General features: G+C 44.1%; 1 protein-coding gene across 1 annotated transcript in view; it reads left to right on the forward strand.

Moving 5' to 3' along the window:
• Nucleotides 1-12357, forward strand: part of PEX14 (peroxisomal biogenesis factor 14) — a 78759-nt gene extending 66402 nt beyond the window's left edge. Inside the window, exons 5-9 of the mRNA XM_075027384.1 lie at nt 1760-1845; nt 4421-4523; nt 5778-5875; nt 9079-9170; nt 11370-12357. Of these exons, the coding sequence (XP_074883485.1) occupies nt 1760-1845; nt 4421-4523; nt 5778-5875; nt 9079-9170; nt 11370-11835 (845 nt within the window). The 3' untranslated portion in view covers nt 11836-12357. The remainder of the gene's footprint in view (nt 1-1759; nt 1846-4420; nt 4524-5777; nt 5876-9078; nt 9171-11369) is intronic.
• Nucleotides 12358-22802: the final 10445 nt, after the last annotated feature.

The raw sequence follows: 22802 nt of genomic DNA on the forward strand, positions 1-22802 counted from the left end.
TCCTACAGGTGCCTCTGCTTTCTACTCAGAGGTCACCGCAGCTGGGAGGTAGTTATGGACAGCCAGTCAAGGACTGCCCTGGACAGGGCACAGCTGGACCCACACACCCTCTGAGATTAATTAACCCTTTACAATAGGCAGTTCAGCCTAGAACAAGTTGCGTTGTCATGGAAAGATATTTTTAGTCAGAAGTTCAGGGCAGAGAACTGGACAACCAAGAGACTTCAGATACCAGAAATGACAGTGGGAGCAGAGTAAGGAGGGGAAAGTGGGATGGATGACTGGGGTTTGCAGCAAGATTAGCCAGAAATCATTTTAAATCCTGACATGTACACAGCCAGTTACTGCAGCTTAGCTGACGTGTGTTAACTCATTAAGTTAAAAAGTTATGATAATTTGATCATGTGCCTAAGCTCCAAAACTGCCACTGCAGCAACCCAAAATACTGCTGGTGACACTATTCACCAATTCTGACAGAGCTGCTTTAATTTGTTCAGATTTCTAGCCAGCGGATAATTTGAGGAGCTGTGTCCTAAAATGTAGCAATAATCAATAAGTGCCAGTATTTGAGAGCCGGTGCTTGTCTTAGAGCCTGAGGGCTGGGATTAGGAGTAACTCCTGCAATGAAATGCCTGTAGAAGATCTCAGCAACAGGAAAAATGGCAATAGGTGAGCAAAGCAGAAAGGAGACAAGCTTCCAGCCATTTCAGCCAGTTAAGCCTCCCTTTGAAAGCCTAAATTGAAACTCTGGAGAACAGAATGCGTTTCCGAGACGTTGTAGGTCACATGTAGATTTGGATCTGTCTGTTTGGAGACTGTACACCGGCCTCCACCTCATCAGTTCTGCCCACATCCTGCCACTGAACTTTAGGAAAGATCACTCTGCATCCTCTTTATTATTAAAGAAAACCGGGGGCAGTACAAGATTCGTTAAGGGAACTGCGAGGGAGGTGAAAGGATAAAGCTGGTGGAAAACTACAGGTATCTTCTAATTCTGCTTGAAGGAGCAGAGCATACCATACCTTTGCTTTGCTCTGTGGAATCTCTAAGCTTCTGTGCAGAATTGTGTGTTAAATATTGACTTCTTTACCTCTCTCTGTAGATATTTAATTGCATATTTTCTCTCTGCTGTTTATGTGTGCTTTGGTCCCTATTTGTAATTCAGGCTTGAAAGACACTGGATCCTTCCTTATTGAAATGGTCCGTAATTGCTGACACAGTGTTCATAAACCCATTTATTGCCCTGATAGATTTATCTTCTTTCTCAAAACACTTCCTTCTTTCTTTTTTTCTGCACTCTTCTGGGTCTCTGGCTCTGTCCCCATTTTCAAAAATTATGGTAGTGGAAAACAATTGGTATTCAAGTAATGAGTTAACCTTAGCTAGTACTAGCACCACAGACAGTTATCTGGGGAAAGTGCAGTAGGGTTCAGCATGCCTTCTGCAAGGAAAGAGTAAAGCAAACCAGCTTGATGGAACTTTTTTAATTGCTGCTGTGATTTGTCTCCCTTTGACACTTTGTGCAAGGCCAGTGTCAATGCTAGAGGTCTGGAGAGATGTTTTAATGTCCTAGGGCCAGAAGCCTGCACACTGTACCTGAGGGAGTACCAGCATCTTAATGCCCCCTGCTCAGTAAATCTATGCCTGCTAAGAAACAGCAGAACTGGTATTATTCATTGCTCTTTTCTGTGATAAAATGGGTGTATGAAAATGTTGTCACCTGTAGTTCTGACTATGATTTCTTGATTTTGACCTTTAGGTCCACCTGGCTCCAGATGGCGAGATTATGGGGCTTTGGCTATCATAATGGCAGGAATTGCCTTTGGATTCCACCAGCTCTACAAGGTAATATCTCCCTCGCTACTCTTATACTGTACTCTGAGAGAACAATGTTATGCTACTTGTGTCCAAATGATCATGTTGGTTCCAAGTTGGTGAAGCATCTCTGCTCTTACTGGCACTGCCATTGGTGTATTTGAGTAATGTAGACACTTAACATGAAAATGCAGAGTCAAAAAGAGGCAAGCAAACAAAACTAGTTTTTAGCAGTGGATCTCAAACTGCTAGAAACAAGGTCATTTTCATCGCGTGTACGTATTTTGGAATTTTTTAAGTTGGGGAAACTAAGCACAGTTCAGTAAAGGGATTCTCCCAGCATTGGCCAGCTGACATTACTGTCATAGCCCCAGTCTAATGATTTGTCCATTTTTTCTCCTGCACCTGGGTAGGAAAGAATCTTCTTTAACCAATCAGAATGTTGAAAAGAAGGTGCTAATTTCCAAATCTGCCATACATCCTGTAGTTCTAATCTAATGTGCTTAGAACAAGTTAGAGCAAGTGTGTGTCTGCTTGTGTACTGTAGAGACAGCAGCCCCTTCTTATTTCTTGTGCAATGTTTCTCCAGTTGAATATACTCTTTCACTCTGGATTTGCTTTCCAGCAACGTGCTAAGTGACATTAGATAATGTCTTTGGTAGAGAATCATATTCTGTGGCTACATAAAAAGACATAAGTGGTTCAGGTCAACACAGCAGAGTGTAATGAGCTTTGGTCCAGTAGAAGTTGTGCTTTATTTTTGAAAAAGGGACAGAGATGAAGATTTAATGAGAGGTTGATGTTTTTCATGTTTGTTCTTTTATTAACAATTACTGCCTTGTTTAGTAACATCTATTTCACAAATCGAAGTGTTGGCCTTCTGGTTTAAAACTACTTCTCTTATCCTATCATATCATTAATTTTCTGGGTCTCAGGCTGAGAGAGAGAGGCCAGATGAAGCAACATGTTCCATCTCTGCAAGTAAAGTTACACGACTTAAGAGAATGGCTTTTTATTGAGATATGTTGTCCCTATGTTTTTACATTAAAGTAGTGATGCCAACCTCACTGATCTTTTCATTCTTGCAAAGAATGGTGGAGCTCTAAGTGTCCAGAGGGGTGTTAAGACAACAGCTGCTGGGCCTTGCAGACCTGAACATACTGCTGTTACTAAATGACACGTATCTAAAACATATTGATGATTTTACGGATTTTTTTTGGCATAATGTCACTCATGCTGTTAATATATCCTAGTGCTGTATTCTTTGTTTACAGTTCTTGCTCTGCTGTCTATCCAAACCTCATGAGGCATATTGTGTGCCTAGCAGAGACCCATATTCTTTTATAGGAGTAAGACATCTTTGGAAACAGTTGATAAATTCCTTCTGCCCTTCATGGGATTTTGAGGGAGTTTGGAAACAGTGATTTTTTTATGAAAGATAGGATGCTAAGATACAACATAGTTGCCCACGTGCATTCTGTGAAAATTAAGAGAGAACTGTTCGTGAAAGTCATCAAAAGCTTTTTGCTTTTCAGAATGTCTGACTGTAAACATGTATGTGTACATGTGCTTTGTGCGGGTAAGGGCTGTGTACAGCGACACTGAAATCTTAAACTGGTGCTATTAAGTGTAGAAGAAGGCTGTCCCACACATGTCAGTTTGGGTAATCAGCTCTGCCTCAGAAGCCATCCTGTATGTATGCCTCTGCAGTGGGTGTACATGGATCAAAAGGCAGGATGAAAAAGAATTGATAGGCACTATCAGGACTATTTCCACATCCTAGACCATCCTTCTCTCACATTTTTTTCACCTGCCATGTTGTGCTTGGATATGCCCTTGTTAAAGTGCATATTCAGTTCATAGGAGCAGTGCTGCAGAAGGACCCATGGTAGTTAGAGTTGTGACCTATTAGATGCAGTCTGTCCTCTGCAAGGGCAGAATGAGGTAGATCTCATGGCTGTGTACAGTGTCACTGAACTGCCTCCCATCCTGTACTAGCTTGGTTCTCACTTCCTTTAGCCCTGGATCTTTAGTTCTCTCCTACTGTTGTTAACTGCTCCATTTCCTTTCTCTATTCCCCGTGCTCCAGATCCCTGCTTTTCCCTCTGTGACTTGTAACCCTTCCCCTGCCAAGTTTCAAAAGTTTTTATAATACCTTTCATTCCCTGGCTTGTGCTTCCTCTGGCCTTTCCTGGGCCTTTCTTCTCTTCTTCCCACTTTGGCATTTCTTGCCTTGTGGATGTAGCTCAGGTGTTGTGACACATCAGTGTGTTCATATTTGAGAGCGTAAGATCTGAAATTGTACTCTGTATGTGACGGACATTTCTCTGGACTGAGAGCTGTACCAGGAAACCTTAAATGGAGTTGGGAACTGTTTTTAGCACCTCCAAAAATTTAACCGCAGAACTCACATCTTCTCTTCTGCAACTTCAACACCTGCAGTAGAGGGAATTTCTTTTCTCAGCCAGGTGTGTGGATAAATGATCACTGGCTCTGTGATAAAGGCTGAGGTTTGGGGTGTGGGCTTTAAGGATGTTTCAAGGTAGATTAGGAAGACCACTTTGCATATGCCTATTTCCTAAAAAAGTTTCTGTACTCCATGCAGAAATACCTGCTTCCTCTCATCATGGGAGGCAAAGAAGACAGGAAACAACTTCAGAGGATTGAGTCAAACATTTCTGAGATGAGTGGCAGTGTGACACAGACAGGTAAAGATTAATGACTCCATCAATTCACCCCTCAAAGCCTTTCTCCCTGTATCCTCCATTCTGCCAAGACTCCCACCCTTTTCTTTCCCTCCATCTCCACTTTATGTGGTGACTTCATTTATCTGCTCTGAGAATCTGTTCACATTTGCAAATGAAGCCGCCGTCATTTCGGTTTAATTTGAAATTGCTTGTTTACTGTCGGCGCGGCCTCAATTAATTATGTTTTTACGGAAAGGCTCCCAACCTCAGAATATTAATAAGGGGAATAAAATGACAGCCTTTCGGAGGGCTGTAAAGTTCATTTTTAATTTCTGCTTCTCTGATGTTTTCAGGGGCTTTTTTTTTTTGTGTTTTCCCCCCACCTTCCATCTGAAAATCCGAGGAAGGGTCAGGAGAGTCTGTAATTACTGTGCCTCCCTGACCTTAACCACCTTCTCTGTTATTGACTCTATAGGGTGTCTGTTCATTACCCGATGCCCTAATGATGGTCTGGATTAGCTGTTACCTGTCACACCAATAGAGGTTTTAATTTTATTTTATTTTATCAGCTTGTTTACTGCCTGGAAGCTTTGGATAAAGTACCAAAGTAGAAAAAGTTCTCCTACGGCTGGAGTCCAGCAGAAGTTCTTCAGTGTTTGCTGGGGGAATACAGGGCGTTCACTTGAAATAAAAGGGGAAAAGTGCAAAGTATATTCAGTTGGTGGGATGGAAAAAAGTATGATTTTCAGCAGTAAGTTTGTTAAAGATGTTGGGGTTGAAGGAGCTGGTGGGTTGAGAGTGGGAGGATGCTAATTACACTTTTTAGTGGAGGGTGAGAAGAAAAGCATCTTTCATTTCTCATGATACCTTAAGGTCAATCCTGAGACCAGCCTCTTCCCAGATTGGAGCTAGCCCCAGTGTTTGCCTGCGTGAGGCCCAAGATAGATAAATGATACAAACATTGTGTAAGTTCAGGGAGATGTACAAATCATAAACCAATATAATTAGAAGGGAGAGGTTTTGGACGGATATACTGTGGGCTATAGACATCTATACAATGGAAAGATAAACTAGAAATACTGGAGGTTAGATGCAGTGCAGGTAGATTACCCGTACTGCAGATAAATCATATGGATTAAAGTGAGCAGGCGGGCATAGATAAATTAAATATAGTAGGAATAGAGGCATCTTTGTAGCTAGACAGCAGGAAGGACGTGTGAGTGCATATATGTGCATGTGTCTCAGTTTAATGCTCTCCTGCTTTTTCCCTCATAGTGACTCAGTTACAGACAACTTTAGCAGCTGTCCAGGAACTGCTGATCCAGCAACAACAGAAAATCCAGGAGCTCACCCAAGAACTGGCTGCTTCTAAGGTATCCACTTCCAACTCTACATTTACAACATCACCATCTTCTTTGGAACATGCATGGCTTCTTTTGTGGGCACATGGAAAGCACCTTATTAGGTTCACAATCCAGCCTTCAGCTCTGTCATATCCCCAGACAGTTTCTCTGCATCTGACTTCTCCATAGGTGGTCTGTTTAAAGCACTGGATGTTAATTGGGTACTCAATGAAATATATCTAACTTCTGAGAGGGCTTTGCTATATAGCTTTGTACACAGCCTGTGTGTCTGAGACCTCAGACCTGTTCTCAGCTCTGTATCTTCTGCATTGCATTTGAGATGAAATAATTGTGCTGTTTAGTCCACTGACCAAAAGAGGTAAAGGCCAGTTGTGCAGAGGTTTTATTTGTGTGTAATTTGTAATTTTACATGTTTAAATTTCTCCTGTACCCTTGTACATCATCAAAACAATTGCTTAATCCTGTTCAGCCAAGCACACACATGAAGTACTGTATTTAAGTCACCTTTTCGGATACCAGGCCAGGTAATGGCCAAACATTCTTACTGTTTGGTTTCTTGTTTCAATGCTTTCGGTCATCTCAGTGTAACAGGTGGCCCCACATTAGTAACACACAGTGGCCCATTCCCCTTGACTCCTGACTTGACCCCGGCAATAAAACCATCAGTTCTGACTAGTTTGTGTTGTTACATGTGTAACTACAAGTAACCACTTCTAACCAAAATTGATTTTCTTTCTGGCAATGAGAATACTGCTCTTCATCTCCAAAGTACTTTGCAGCCATTGGCCTAAGCATTCTATTAGCCAGTAAGTGTTGGTTACATGTGAGGTGGGATGGATTTGAACCAGTCACATAGAGATGAAGTCTTCCTCTCACTCACAAACTTGTCATTATGCAGGGCCCAGTCGTCTTGCAGTATTCTCTGCACAGGGTGAGATTTTTTCTTTTTACTGTGAAATCCCTTAGACAATGCTTACAGTCTTTTACCTATAGTGTGAACAGTTGTCTTCTCCCCTTACCTATACTTTAATCTCGTACAAACCTTTTGATGGTGTGTAACTGGTGGGCCACAGCTGACTATGTGGTGTGCACACTGTACAGTAGGAATCCCTCAGTGGCACAGCTGTAAACCCAACCATGAAAGCCAGTTTATGGTCACAACACTCTACTTCAATTTTCCTTGGGAACTGTGGCCTGTCAGTGGCCTGGAGCCAGTCCGGAAATTGGAAAACTGTTTTCAGGTCTTAAGTGTTAAGATTAAGACCACATGTTGAGCTTTAAGAAGGAAAAAGGGCATAAGACTCTTGGTGGTTTAGAGAGTCTTGAAGAAGTTTTTCCTCCCCCCCTCTCTACCCCCTGCACTGAAATGGTAGCACACATTGTTATGATATCTAAACCTCATGTGTACAAAGAAAAACTTGGGCAACCCCACAAACCAAAGAATAAAAGCTGTGTTTTCTCAGCTGTAATGTAAGTTTTTATATCTGCTTTTCAAACTCCTACTGGCATGCTGTAAAAAATTAAAAAGAGGGACTTTAAGTAATTAAAAAACGTACATAAAAATTCAAGGCTTGAATTTTCTACAACTGTTTTTTAAAGAGACTGGCTAAAAAGCCCCAGATGTCAGATTTTATTTCTAAATCCTAGGCATCTGGCACCATATGTGTTTTGGAAATTTGAGTCCTTTGCAGGCCAGTGAGTGGAAATCACTCCCTTGTTAATGTGCTGCTGTAGCTTTCAAGGTCTCGGAAAGCCAGAACAGTGGCTCCTGGATTCTTGCTGTCTGAGGGCTGGGAGTGTGAATCCCAAGGGAACGCATCTGTGTATATCACAGCTCCTACAGACTGAGCCTCTCCCAGCTCACTGGGTTCACAGCCCAGAAGTCACTGTGAGGAGTGCTGGCTGTGAAGGTGTTCAGGGTTACTCAGCACTAACTGGAGTCTGTTTAAAGAATAAGTAGGAACAACCAGTTCTGGCTACATCTAGTAGGAACTGCCAAGGAGGGTGTTTGTGTTATTCCAGTCCTGGATTGCTTTGTCAGGGGATTTATTAGGAGTATCTCTGGAGTGATGCTCACAAATGGGCTCATTCCTAATGGCTTTTAGCAGAAATTACTATGGGAAGTGCTAGACATGAGTATTCTTTGGTCCCATACTCAGCCCATCGCTACACGAATTGCTAGAATGATAGAATGGGGTAACCACAGGCCACGATCTGTCTTTCAGAATGTTCCTCCTATTCCGCAAGTTCCCAAAAGGGTTAAAAGGAAGAGTGCCAAAAGTAGTATCTGCAGCATGTTCTCCTTGATTGTTACCAATTCTGATGCAGTGCTGATGGCAGCTGTACCAGGCTTCCATGAGTTACTTATCATTTTTCCCCACCAAACTGCATTCATTGCCTTGAAATATCCAAAAGACAGTGCCTAGTCGAGCTCCTTCCTGGAGATGCAATTTGGTAACTCAAGCATAGCTCTAATTCTTCAGATCTAGTAGCGAAAATTTTTGCAACTTCCAAGCATCAATTTATCAGCCCACCTCTAAACACCACAGAGTGCAGATAAGAAATTCTTTATTTCATGATTTAGGAGAAATGAACAAATCATTTTAAAATAGTTGTTAATGTATAATATTTGAATCTGTTGCCTCAACTAAGTGCAGTCACAGGGAAGAGCAAAGGACCTGATTCAGTGCAACTCCCACTGCCTTTCAGGATCCTAGTTCTAGTTCTCTAGAAGTCATTCATTAGGTCAGCGTCAAATGATTCAGTTTTCCGCTTTTGTGTATTGTTTTGTGCCTGATATGTTGGTGGAAAACATCCTATGTAGACCTAGTTTTGTCTGAATTCACACAAGTGCTGGTGGCCTCCTAATCAAAAAAGAAAGATCCCCTTGAGACGCTTCAGCAATGGTTGTGCATGGTATGTTGGAGACAAGATGAATTAGTCCCCCAAACAGAAAGCAAATACTTGAATAGTCTTAGCACCTTGAGACAATTATTATTTCTGATCATCATGGGGATCCATTCAGGTCCTTCTTTATTGTGCAAGTTGTTTTGCTCAGATCTGAGAGATTTTAAATGAGCTTATGTATGTTATCCCCAGGGCTCGAGATTCCCAGATGGGAGGAGAGGGAGGATAACATAGAAAAAAGTGACATTTGTGAACTATCTCCCAGTTCATACTTTGATCTTTATGTTGTCTTTTTCATGTTCTAGGCCACAACTTCCACCAACTGGATTCTGGAGTCGCAGAATATTAATGAATTGAAATCTGAGATCTACTCGTTAAAAGGACTTCTCCTGAACCGGTATGGGTGGAATATGTGAGCAGATTATTGTGTGGGGAAAGGGTTGCTTTCTGGGATCCTCTCAATCATGGAGAGGAAAGGCATTACCAACAGGAACTGACTCTGTATCCTGTTATTGCTATTTTAATAATACCACTTTGCACTCCACTATCACTTTCTATTTGCAGGTCTCAAAATGCTTTTCAAACTTGCCTTAAATCACAGAGCGCCTTGGGTAATTAATAAGATTTTTCCTTTTTGTTTATGATAGAGGAATTCTCTGCCATTCACCACAGGATCTGCACCTGCATTCTGTTACAGAGAGAGTCACTTCTGGATACAGTTCAGCTGACCTGTTCATGGTTAGGGCATAACCAGGATGAAAAGAATTGCACTTCAGCAGAGCCTGTTTCTCTCGATTAGCTAGCTCAGGAACAGACATCTTATAATGTAGTAGATGTCTGAAATGAGGTGATATAAATCCCAGCCTGTGGGACAGTCATAAGAACAAGGATCAGATCTCAGTTCTTGAAGAAATTCTTTTTTACCAAGTACATTACTTAAGAATTTATCTAGCTTTTCAGCTATTGATCCTTTCCCTCTAGTGTGACTCCCTTGCCTCCTTCTACATGTAACGAAGTCTTCTCAAGCCATCTGTTTCCTAAGAGATGGACTTCAAAGATCAGTCTAAGATTGGACTAAACATGTTCTGGATCTCAGCAAGTGGGATTTTCAAAAGTCTGAAAAGTGTATTGTCTTTATTATCCTTTTAAATTCTTGCTATACCTCCCATTCCTCCCAGGAGTCACAGTAGAAAGCTTTGGAGGCTTGAGGACACATATTAAGTTACTGTCTGTTAAGTTGGGTCATACTAGCATCACTGCTGGGGAGAGAGCATTACTTAGTGACACCTCTTCAGCAATGGGAAAGTTGCAGCTGGGGGATAAGTGCTTTTTGGAAAAAAGAAAACTTTGGGGGGGTTGTTTTTTAACAAAAAGGCAAATGTTTCTGCAGTGAGGAGGCAGCAGCCACACCGGAGCCAAAAAAGTCTCCAGATTGAATTTGTCGATTGCATTATTATACTGGTTGAATAATGCAGACATTAGCATATTGCACTCACAGGAGATGGAGGTTAGATCAGCAGAGTTCTTCGATGGCTGGTGGTGGCAGCAGGAGGAGGGAGGTGAGATCAACTACTGCTCCCAGTTCAGTCTAAGAAAATGTAATCTGCTGTGTTTGAGCACTCACTGTAGGAAGGCAGCCAGCTTTCATCTGCTCTGGTCTTGTCTGTGGCACTAGCCAGCTCACCCGAGGGGCATGAGGACTCCCTGTCACACAGCATCCTTTTCAGAGCTTGATCTGCTACCTCTTCATACTCCCAATCTTCATGTACACAAAGCAAGGATGCATGGGGAGTACTAGATCAGACAGGCTTTTTTGCTTTGCTCTTCATGATAGATGACTTTCTGAGGGCACCACTGCTCCCCACTGCACTTATATTTGTCCTGTTTGGTACTTGGATTCTCCTATTAGGGCTGGGCATTAGCCTGCTACTATCAAATCCTTAAAGCCCACCTGGAAAGGACTCAAGGACAGAGCAGCCAGCTTTCTCAGCTGGTGCAAGCTAGCTTGACTCCATTCAAGTCAGAGACGCTGAACCAGTTTGCGGCAGCCAGGATCTGGCCCAAACATGTGAAGTGCATGCTGGGACTAGGAGATAGGCTCTGGGTTGTAATGAGCCAGAATGCAATAGCTGTGTATCACAGTGGAGGCAAGAGCCAGGTGGTGAAATTCCTTGGCTCAGCCACGAGGACCTGGTGTGTCTGACTTCTTACTCCAGTGGGAATTTTCTTTACCAATTAATTAGTGATTGTTTTATAAAGGGACACCCATGTCTTTCCACAGGCAGCATTCCTGAGTGCTAGCTTACTCTCTGAAATTGGCCAAACCAGATCGTTTTAGTACTTCAGATTGCCCAGCTGTGATATTTTCCCTGTATGCAGCCTTGATTACAGGGTGCTTGTAAAGCACTTTGAGATTCTGGCTGAAGAAGTGAAGTGGCCTTGGTTTTGTTCATTTATGGCAAAGGAGACTTGTGGTTTCAGTCCTGCTTTACATGACTTCCCCAGTGCACATACCATTCTCTCTAATGATAACCCCTCAGTTTTTTTAATAAAAGCCCCTTTCTCTCCTTTTCTTCCCCTCTTCCCCTCCCCCAAGGAGGCAGTTCCCTCCCTCCCCTTCGGCACCTAAGATCCCGTCATGGCAGATCCCAGTGAAGCCAAGCTCACCCTCCAACCCTGTTGTTGCCAACCATAATAGCAGCAGTGACATCTCACCTGTCAGCAACGAGTCTACCACCTCGTCACCAGTCAAGGAGAACCACAGCCCTGAGGGTTCGAAGGTCAGCTGCCATCTGCTGAGCACGGAGGAGGGCAACAAGGCAGTGATTGACGTCAAGAGCCAAGTGCGGATGGAGGTGCAGGGTGAGGAGGAGAAAAGGGAAACCAAAAGGAATGAAGAGGAGGAAGAGGACGATGAGGATGATGACGTTAGCCATGTAGATGAGGAGGAATGTCTGGGTGTCCAGACTGAGGACCGGCGAGGAGGGGATGGTCAGATTAATGAGCAAGTGGAAAAGCTACGAAGACCTGAGGGAGCCAGCAATGAGAATGAGATTGACTAAGGCACCCTGGCTTCTGCTGCTGCTGCTGCTGCTGTACATCTTCCCTAGCCTCCTGCACTGTCCCTGGCGCCTCTCCCATTTTGTGGAGAGAAGTGCCACCATCCTGTCCAGTGATTCTCCCATGACTGACCTTCAGCAGGGTCATGATTGCCCAGTGAACAAGGTGGGCCCTGTTTCACCACAGGGCTCTGCAGTGTTGCAGTGGCTTCTTCTCTGCTCCCAGACCCACCTTCTCCCCATGAGCTGGGGCCACTGCCTAGGCTGGAAGACCAATCGCCTTACCATGCACCACAGCTACAGAATAAGTCCTTTTACAAAAACACCATCTCTCCTGAAACAGTCAGCCTCTTTGCTGCATCCTAGAGTCCCTTCTATCCGATTTCAGAAACCAATCTGCCCTGAGCTCTTTGATTTCACAAGCCTTTAATCCCCACATAAGGCCCAAACCAGTTCTCTGTTTCCCAAAATAACCCTCTGTTTTATTTCTCAAACTACTTGATATTCTGTTGCCAAAAAAAGAACGTTTTAACCCTGAATTCCTCACCAAATCTTAGTCTTGGCTCTTCCAAGCCTTATGTCAAGCCTCCAATTCCTGAAACTACCTAGCATCTAAAAACACTAAATTTCTGTGGGGTCCAAAGAACACTATTTCCACCCCACATGCTTAAACTCATTAAAGTGGTCTCATGCTAGGGACCAAGTCCAGGTTTCATGGCCACAGTAAAATCCATGAGAACAGGTGGCTTTGTTATCGATTGGTCCCCAGTAAAAGAAGGCTTTAAAAGAAGTTGACTCCACTCATCCCAGTTATTACCCTTCCTCCTCCAAAGATGAGGAGCTCACATCAGTTTTTGACATCTTACATTTTATTTATAGCTACCCTGAATGAGTGAATGAATGAGTTGGTATCAGATGTTGAAATAGTTGGTTAATTCTGAATCTTTGCAATGGTTTTTAGCCTGTTTTTCTCCCTAAAAGAGGAGAAAATCCATCTTAAATGATCAGCTGAGACCTGTACCTACCCAGTGACAGGCACCTGCTTCAGCGAAGCAGTCTTTACAGAGGAGAGAACAGTTCCAGCTCTGAGGTTAACCACTGGCCCTTCTTACCCAGTCCAGCCTTTTTTTTGCCCCATTGGGGCTATACACAAATAAACAGTGAATTTTGAAACCTCTCATTTGCAGCATTGTGTTCTCAGCTGGTAAAATGGTGGTGTCCAATTATATTATTCACTGCATCAGAGTCTCTTAGCAGAGCAATTCTTGTAACAACTGAGTCTCACTGTCCTCACCAAGCAAGTGTGCTCGTCTGTGTGATCATGTATAGATTTCAAATATAAAATACGATTGTATATAATTGTAATAAATATGAGTTACCACTATTTAACACCAGTCTATTACTGGATTACTGTGGCTCTTATTTTGGGGAGAAATATGCATGCAGGGTGGTAAAGGGAGGGAAGAGGAACTATTACAGAAATTCAGTCCTTATAAAATGTTTTCTGAAGGACATTTATGGTTGATTTTTCTGTCTACTCCAATACTAGGTTATACCAGCAGGAGGCAGTGTAGAGAACGGTGTAAGTGCAGTGTAAGGTACACTATAAATAGCTCCAACAACACTGTAATGCTAGGTTGCCTCCGATGTTGCAGAGGGTGAGATGGATGCATCATCAAGTGAGTAAAAAGCAGCTATTCCAGTTCCTTTCCTCCCAGCAGGAGGCTCTGCAGGGCGCAGAATGCAGCACCCTGCTCCTTTCCACCCCCAGCAGCAGGAGGAGCTGAAGGGAGCGTGTGAGATAACCCACTGCCCCTTAGTCTTATCTACCAGCAGGGAATGCTGTGCCATATCCCATGACTGGTATAACCCTGCCATGTCAGTACAGAAGCCATTGAAAGAAATGGCGTACAGCAAGTAGTTCGTAACTGCTGCAGTCCCATCTTTGTTCAACAGAAGTATTTGGCTCCCTTCTTAAAAATGAGGGATTTACTTGATTCCTGAGTATTTGGGTGTCTGGTACACAGTGACATTTTCCTGCTCAGGGGGAGCGAAAGGGACCTTCGTATTACTGTATTTAGACCTGCTGCTGAATGTGATGATTTCTCATTCCTTAAATGGACGAATATCTTCCCCAGGAGTGAGTGTGTGTGTGTGTCTCTCTCTCCCCCTCTCCCTCTCAGTCTCTCTCTCCACTGTTTAACGTTCACAAAGAACGTCACGTTTAGCTAAAACAGGGCAAATTTGAAAGTGTTTAAAAGGAAAGGCTTTTCTTAAGAGATGGCACTTTTCATTTCTCCAAGCCAAGAATCCTTGTGAAAAGAAAACACAACTGAACGCAGGGATGTGATGAAAAAGTATTGTCCTGCCTGTGTACATTTCATATACATAGAAGGTTTTGAAAATAGAAAGTGCCTGGACAACAGCAGTTGGTGAAATGTGGAAAATATGTTGCTGAGGTATGTGCCTTGCAGAGTGACTTACGAGGTTTACAGTACAAGCATCCCTGCGGGTTCATTTTTCCCCCCTTTTCCTCCATGTTGCCAGTGTTCAATTCGTTTACTTCAAGATTTCTGATGCAGAGTAAAAGGCAGTTTTCGTCTGCTGCTCTTTTTCCTCCCGTAGTTTTTGCTTCTTAGAACCTTTACCAATTCAAGAGGTCACAGTTTTTCCTTTCCCCAACCTGATGAATCCCAGAAAACGCCGTCATAGCCGTTGTTGCTCAAAAAATCTAACTCTGGGCCTCTGGCTGCTGATGGGGTGTTTGTGTACTTTGTTGAAGAGATCCAACCCACCAGCAGAGAATTTGGAAGAAGCCAGACCTTCTTACCAGCAGGTATTGTTGCAAATCACAAGTTTTATTCCTCTGTCTCATGTTCCTTGTCTTTCCAGCATAGCAACAGTTCTAGGGCGAGTATTTTGGTCCTTATGAACCATGTAGCCTGACTGCTAACTTGTAATTTTTTTCTTTTTCTTTTTTTTTTTTTTTTTGCTAGAAACAAACTTCTTAGATCAGCTGCCCTGTGAAATGTTTAGCCCACTGGCCAGTAGGCACTGAGAATGGCATCATATTAGTGGAAAGATGACCAGGTAGTGAACCTTTTTTCTGCAGAACAAGACAGACAGCAGCAGCGGTTACCCACCATCTGGCTTATTCAAGTACTCTATTTTACTGTGTAATCAGCCTTTGTTTTGACACAGGAAGAAGAATAACAACACCCGGGTTGGTGAGTTCAATGGGTTCGTAACATGGTTTCTATAGGTCCTTGATAGCATATAGAAAGCAGGTGAAGGGAGCTTCCTCTGAATGGTGTCATTTGAGCACATTTCAGTGAAACCATGTGAGCCGTGCTCTCTCTCCTAGAGGAAACAGTATCAGGCTGGTGCTTTCCAGTAATTTGAGGATATAAAAGCTCCCTTTTCAATAGCTGCAAGAGAAATGTGGGGAACTCAAAAAATGTGATAATGTGGGAAAGGGTTAAGAGAGATGTCTCCTGATCATCTCTGTCCAACCTTCCTCACTGCCAGATGTGACAATTAAGTCCTATCTTTGTCAGAAGCAGGAAGGTTTGGGGTTTTTTTTTTACCTTTTGTGTGTTGGGAGTGTAACCTAACTGTGTGGGATCAGAAGGAGGAGGATGGAATGTAGGATCCCTTGTGATCTTTCTGCTTTGCTGCATGATGCTTTGCAAAGTATTTTACTTATAAGTGTGCCTCAGTTTCCCCATGTGATGGTAAAAAATTATTGGCTGGTAAATACAGAGGTGTGACAAAGACAGGTTGAAGAGAAAGCCAACTTTGGGAACCAGGTTTCATGCTAGGTCCTGCAGCTTGCACAAAAACCCCAAACCCCATCAACTGCTGTGCCCTGGAGCAAGAGCCCCAGCCCCCGTTGCTGGCTGTGCTTTGGAGTGAGAGCACTGCAAGGCTGCAGCACACCACACAGCTGTAGCCACTGTCCCCTAATAGCCTGGACTGCACAGCTGTGTGAGGGGAACTGCCCTACCATCCTGGAGCAGCCTGTGTTGGTCAGTTAGCCTGCTTGCCCTGGCCTGCAGGTAGACATTTTAGATCTGGCCTTTGCTTATTGCAACTCAGGTTCTTCTGGCAAGTAAGTGCTTTTTAATAACTATGTTCTCTCTTGATTTTGTCTTCAATAGAGTGGGGGAACTGGCTGCATTTCCAGTAGCTACCTCACCCTGGTCTGGGGTTTGTTAGAAGGGTTGCCAGAAGGTCTATTCTGATGTATGCTGGTGGAAGGAAGCATGGTATATGCTGGGCTGCTGCCTGGGGCAGGGAGGGAGCCTGTGGAAAAACCCAGTCTGTGTCTACTCCGTTGCTTACATTTGCAGTGTATGCTAGAGAAATGGAGGCTGCCTTTGCTTTTCCTTTGGTGGGGCAGTGCCATGCTTGGGGAAAACAAAGGCTAGACAGCAGGTCCAGAGTAGCTTTTTGTTGCAAACCTGTTGTGTTAAGGTCTTCTTGCTTGACTAGCAGGTTGTTGAGCATGTGTTTCCCAAAGGTTTTGACAACAAGAAGCTTTGGAAAGTCCCTTCTGTGTGGTGGTGCTTTATGTTAAGCACAAATTGTACATGGTGGTGACCCTGCACACCAAAAACTGATGTTCATCTTGAGCTGAGAGTCTTCCAGGCTGGACTTGACCTCTCATACCATTGGGTTGTATGCAAGTGCAAAGCAGGAGAGGGGCTTGGCCTTCAGGCTTGAAAACATAAATAAAGGGATGCTGGGAGGTGAAATATAGCAAATTATTTACCTAAGGGTATAGGAGAGAGCCTCTAGGTTTCTTCATTTTCTCTTTTATCATCTTATCCCCAGACTATGCTGCTTCCTCAGGAGTCAGCCTCTGTAGGCACTTTGTGTCCACCTATTATGCTGATGAAAGGCTGGCTCTCACCACTATGTACGCTCTCAAAAAATGAAACAAAATAATGGAAATATACCTAAGGTGAATTTTGGGGTATCAGGGAAGAGGGAAAATGGAGAGCAGGGCCCAACTCCTCCACTTGCTGTGCAGCAGAAGCTCTGAACTGCGCACTTGTAGATTGAGGGGCTGGCATGGTCTCTCCCAGCTCAGGGAAAAAAACAATCCCATCCCCAAAAGGGAGCAAGCACTAACCTAATAAAGGCACCAGCTGGACGAAGGGAAAACCAGCTCTTTGGAAAAAAAAAAAAAAACCAACCTCCTTTCATTAGAAAAATAATATATTTCATCCAAATAAGGTAAAAATATTTGAAATGGGGCAGAAGTGAGCACTAGGCAGCATCTGTCAGGCCCTTTCTGAAAAGGGGAAGATTATTAAACTCAATTACAATTTATTTTTGTAAAGTGTCTTTCAGACTAAAAATCTCCCCAAATGCTTTGCAAGGACTGCTCAGGGGTTACTTACAATATGGAGCATCTTAGAACACCCCTGTTTTCCCACCAAGCCCTTCTTTTCTGCATCTGCTAAAGGATTTAACCCTTCAGGATTTTTTTTGTCTTCTATATTTACGCAAATAATAAGACATGTTTTATGATGCTGTCTGCAAGAACGTGCCCAAAGCGGGGGGGGGGGGTGGGATTTGACGTACTTTTTTCTGGTTTAGGTAAAATACTTGCTTTTCTTTAGGACTGTGTCTCCTGAGTGAGAAGGTGATTGGCTGGATAGGGCTGATTCAGAGGAACTAGAAGTACAACTGGCTTATTTGTTGCCTCTTTTTGTGTCTGTCACTTTGCCAGCCTGTTTGTCTGTCTCTCAGTCACTTTGTCTGCTTGGCATGTCTGTTTTGTACAGCATCCCTTTTGTTGTTTTTTCAGTCTTCCATCATGTGTGCCTGTCTCCTCATGTCTAATGCTCTTTCCTTTTTCTTACACTTCAGAAACAGACTGCTTCCAACTTTATCCCTCTGCTTCTATAAGCTAGTACTGAGGTTTTATCTGTGTGGAGCTAGAGTAATACCTCTTTAAAATTAATTTCTTTAACTGATTTAATTAAACCAGAGCAAATTCTTGGGTGGACATTATTCCATCTCTTTGAACAGATTTGCTTTACTTAAACAGTTTCAACTGATATGTGCATGCACAAAAGACTGTGTGCTAAATTGCTGCAGCTTTCTTGTGTAGATGAACTATTCTTTGCTTCCTGCCCTCTTACAGTATCAACAGTAGATTTCATCTCTTCATGCCTATTTGCCTTCTTACTTGTATGTGTTTTGTGTCTGTGCATTGCTGTACAGTAATATCAATGCTTCTACTGCAGCAGCCAGCAAGTTTTGGGTGTGAGATGGAGATTGAGGCTCCCTCTTGCTTCACAGCCTCTTCTGTTCCCCAGAATGAGCTGGCTGCAGCCTGGTGTTTCGACTGAAGCTGGAACATCACACTATTGCATCTGTTTCTTACCTTTTTTCCCCAACTCTAAAAAACCACAGGCAGAGTGTGCTAATTCGTGTCAGAGAAGTGTAGAGAAGCGTAGTGAATGCCCCTGGCAGTGGGTGTCCCCTCTGTAGTTCTGCAGAGGGGACGTGGAGGGGCCGCAGCTGTGTCAGCTGCAGGGAACCACCTCTGCACAGGTGGCTGTGTTAGCAGCCTTGGTGCAGGGCACAGGCAGGTAGATATGGTGCCACCACCACCCTTCCATCTTGTAGGCGCAACTGGCTCTAGCTGAGGCGTGACTTGCGGAGTTAGTGCCTGGTAGCTGAATGAACGAGCTTGCTTCCCCGTGAGGGGCTCTCTAACTTGCTTTGGCCACAGACCAGATGGCTTTGTTTTATCGTCTTAATATCTCGGACTGTAGAGCTCTGACGTTTAGGCAGAGCATGGCTGTGGCCTGGGATCACAGGAGGGTCCTAGGGGCTGCTGGTGACAGCAAGGGCTTGGGGCAAATGCTGTTTGTAGCTGGCTTCGCAGCAAGAGCACAAGGCGGCGCCCTGCCCTGTGGGAAGGGAAGGGGGCAGGGAAAGGCTCAGTCTGCCTGTCAGATAAATCTTTGTCTGTTTACTTAAATCCTCAGTGTTTCTTCATTTGTTTGTTTAAGAGTTTCCCTGCCAAAAAAGAGCAAAAGGAAGGAGGGAAGCTGCCTCTGTTGGCCACCCCTCCTCAGCCAGGATGGGTCTGGGGCACTTCAGGGGCAAGAGCAGGACTAGGGGCCAGAGCACCCTGCCTCCCCCTGGGTAAGATGAAGGAATCTGCCTTTCGAGGGGCCGTGTTCCTATCTTCTGAGCAAACGCTTGGCCCTTGTAAGGGAAAATGTGTGTTAGGGACTCCAGTGAGCCCACTTCTTGGCCCAGGGCTGGCACGAAGAACTTGTCATCCCTTCTAACATCTACTGTACCTACAAATGCTGTACAATGCCTTTCTCCCCTCTGTGCCCTCACCCCTTTGGTAGAGACTGTTGCTTCCAGAGTTAGGTGTTGTCAGCTTTCAGGTACTGGTGAAGTTTGTTCAAGACAGCAGAGACCCAAAAAGTGGGGGTTTCCTCTCTGAATGTTGGATTTCCATGTAACAGTGTCTGCAGCAGACAAAAGCCTCTTGCCTATCCTTACCTTTTATAGGTACCCATAAAATATACCAGATATTGTAAATATCACACATGCAATTCCTTCACATGCTAGTGCATGCTTTCACCGAAACTGGCATGCTTTCCTTCTCCCCACAAAAGTATTAGGCAAACCTGTATATTTTGCTGTAGCTATGCATGTGCAAGTCTTGTGTACAGATATATTCGTGCATGCTCTCACTTTTTCCAAGTTTGGTGATTTTAAACTAAGTTCTGCCTTGATTTGTAGAGAAAGACAGGAATTATTTATTTATTCGTGTGTGTGTGCACGTGCATGCGCGTATGTGAAACGCCAAAAAAATTCCCAACAATCTACATGCTTTTTTTTGTTTGGAATAGGTACAAGCTGCTCATTGACTTTCAGAGAAGTCTTTAAAGTTCATGTTCCCCTTGAAGATGATGTGAGATTTTATTGTCCGGTTTGAAAGCTTGTCTTCTATGCAGATCGCATGCAGATTGAGGGGGGGCGGGGGGAGGATATTTGGTTATAGCTCCTCTCCTTCCCTTTTCCCAAGAGCTGCTTCTTTAAAAGGGCTTCCCATGGTCTTCAGAAAAGGCACCCATTGGTTTATGAACACAATTTTTTGCCTGTGTGCAACAGCCCAGAATTGCAAATGCAAAACTCAGCTGTGACACAAGCAGTTGATGCAGTCTGCTGGTTCAGAAGGATTGTTGGTTCAGAACCTTACTTCTTGGAAATGGCTTGTGTAGAACTGTGAAGGAAATTTTGGAGGTCAAGTGAAGGTCTTAGCTTTAAACATTTGGGCCACACTCTTTTGTTCACTTCTGTGTCACAATACTTCTCTCTTCCTTTGTGTTATTATACCCGATGCCCAGCGAAAATATTTTTTCCAGGAAGTCTCAAAGCATTTGAGACTAGTTGTTATCTGGTAATGGCTGGTTTCTGTCTTAACTCCCATACCTGAGCAACATGGACAGTACAAAAAGCTGGCTCGATGAATTTTTTTTTTTCCATTGTGTGAATGTTTTTTCCCCTTTTGTGTCTGTGTTCTGTCAAAATTTCTACTTCTGGCCTCTTGTCCTGTTACAGGGAAGAGGATGTGTTAGAATAACTCTTGATAGTCTTCTAAGAGAGCTAGGAGTCTCCAGTCCTGCCACCCGATCAGAGGCATGCCCTATTTTCTCAACAGTAGGTTTTTCTAAAGCTGCAGCAGCACATGTGTCGTTCCCCTTCCCCGCCCTATGGACTCCCCTGAAACTGGGCTCCTGTGGGCATCTCAGCCACACTTAGACCCAGGGACTTGGCCACTGCTCTTCTATGCTAAAATCTTGCTCAGTTCCAAATTTGATTCTCTAATCTGGAGGTATAAAGATGGGCTTATTTAACAGACCTATTTCCCTAGCCAGTCTCCAGCTCTTTTTTTAATGTCATTATGCCTTAGGAAGCCAGTGTTGAGCATTGGTCCTTGCAAGCTGTAAGTTATGCCCAGTATGTGTTGTGCGTCGTAACAGCTGCTTTTCCTCTGTACCAGTAAGCATCAGAATTCTGAATTTCCTTCTGTCTGGGTGTAGGAGGCATTGTGCTACTAGAGTAAATATCCTCCCAGAGTCAGACATGCTTTACTGCGTTCTGTACTCAGCTGAGCAAGCTATGAGGAGTATTTCGCTGGGCACGTGCACCAGCTCTGCACACCTGATGGTGTGGCTCAGGGATGACCGCTGGCTGCCCTACACCGACTGCTCTGCATTCTGGTCTTCACAGCTCCCTGTGAGATGGCTGCTTGACTAAAGGGGAGTTAAGTTTGGAGCTGATAAAAGCTTGGAAGAAAGATTCCTGCAAATTAAATGAATGCCTACCACAGTACAAAAACTGTTACTTGTAGGTCTGGGACATAAGGAGAGGTGTAACCTGAGGTATTATTTTCCTAGTAATATCTAAAAAATACCCTTGCTAGACTGTCTGTGAGAAGCACTTGGATGAATAGCGATGATCATCTTTCTGAGCCACCGTGATGGCTATTATCTTCATTTTTGGCCAACACTGATAATCTGCTCTCTTTATTTCTGTCCTTGTTGGCCCTTACGGCTCCAGCAAGGACAGGTCTCCATGTGCTAAGGCTGGACTAGGCATGTTTGGTTAATGACATCTAAAACCCAGGATGATTGGAAGCAGCAGCAGAACCATCTGGTCTCCCATTTTGTGTCCTAGAATACCTTGAATGTTGCTTGTTTTTGTTTGAGGCAATTGAAGTTTTGCTGCCTCTATTGGTTTAAAGTCTTGAATTGTTTGGAGAGGGGAGAGCAGTGCTCCTCTGTCTATGTTTGGGCTGATGACAAGGGATACTCCCACTGTGGGTGCCTATGTTGGTGGGTGCTGCAGAAGCCTTGGTAGTGTGCTGAAAAGTGGATATCCAGTGTCTTACGTAGAACAGGCAGTGTAGTTTTCGTGGTTATGTGTGTAACTCTAGGGTCCTGCACTCACAAAAAAAATGCTGTTACAGGGGTACACTTGATGTAATCAAAGTATAATAGCAGCAGCAACGGTCCAGTTTTTGTCCTGACGTTAGAACAAGCAGCCTTGCTAGGTGTCTGCTGCTTTCCATGGCTCACCAACTGCAGGGGCTGGATGCAGAGCTGCAGTGTCACCAGTTACAAGGGTTTGGAATGAATGCAATAGCGAGGCTTTGATTTGTTCAACTTGCAGCTTCTCCCATGACTTAGTCATGAAGTGCAGTCAGAGTTCCACAGAAAGGAGGCAAGTTCCAAGAAGCTTTCAAGCAAGAGCTTTCAAGCAGTGAGTCGTGTCATTCACGTCCCCTGTCCCCTCCGCCCCGGAAACAAAGTCATGTAAATATACCATGTGCTGTGGGCAGAGCTCCAGTGAGAACAAACCTCTGTGCTCCAAGGTCGGATTAGGAGTGTGTTCAGATAATGACATCTGAAAACAGGATGGCTGGGAGCTGCAGCAGAGCAACGAGGGGGCTTTGAAAGGGAGAGGAGTCTAATCCTCTCTGTTAATAAGGAGGCAGCTGCTGCCAATGCATCAGGCTTGGCAAGCGCTGCTTTGCTGCTCCTGGGCTCTCTGACGGGTGGCAGAGAGGTGCAAAGACCCAGCTGCTTTGAGATGGTAGGGGAAGAGCCACACAGGAGGGATTTTCTGCTTTCTTTGGGTAAAACAAGAACTTTGACATTGCTCTTTCCTCCCATCCCCAACAGCACTTTGGCAGGATGGGCATCAGAGCAGTGCTTCATGCCAGGCCAGTGTCTAGGAGCAGTTCATCTGACACTGCAGAGGCTGTGACCGAGGCTGAAAGGGTGGATACGCAGACACCTTGATACCTGCCAGAACCAGTTGCATTTCCAGGGCACTCAAGCCTGGCCTTATCAGGAAGGCAGCTGGGTGTGTGCTGGTCTGTGTGCAGTCTCCATGCCTCACTGGTGAAAGAACAGCTT

This window comes from Buteo buteo, chromosome 5 (assembly GCF_964188355.1).
Source record: "Buteo buteo chromosome 5, bButBut1.hap1.1, whole genome shotgun sequence".
NCBI lineage: Eukaryota > Metazoa > Chordata > Aves > Accipitriformes > Accipitridae > Buteo > Buteo buteo.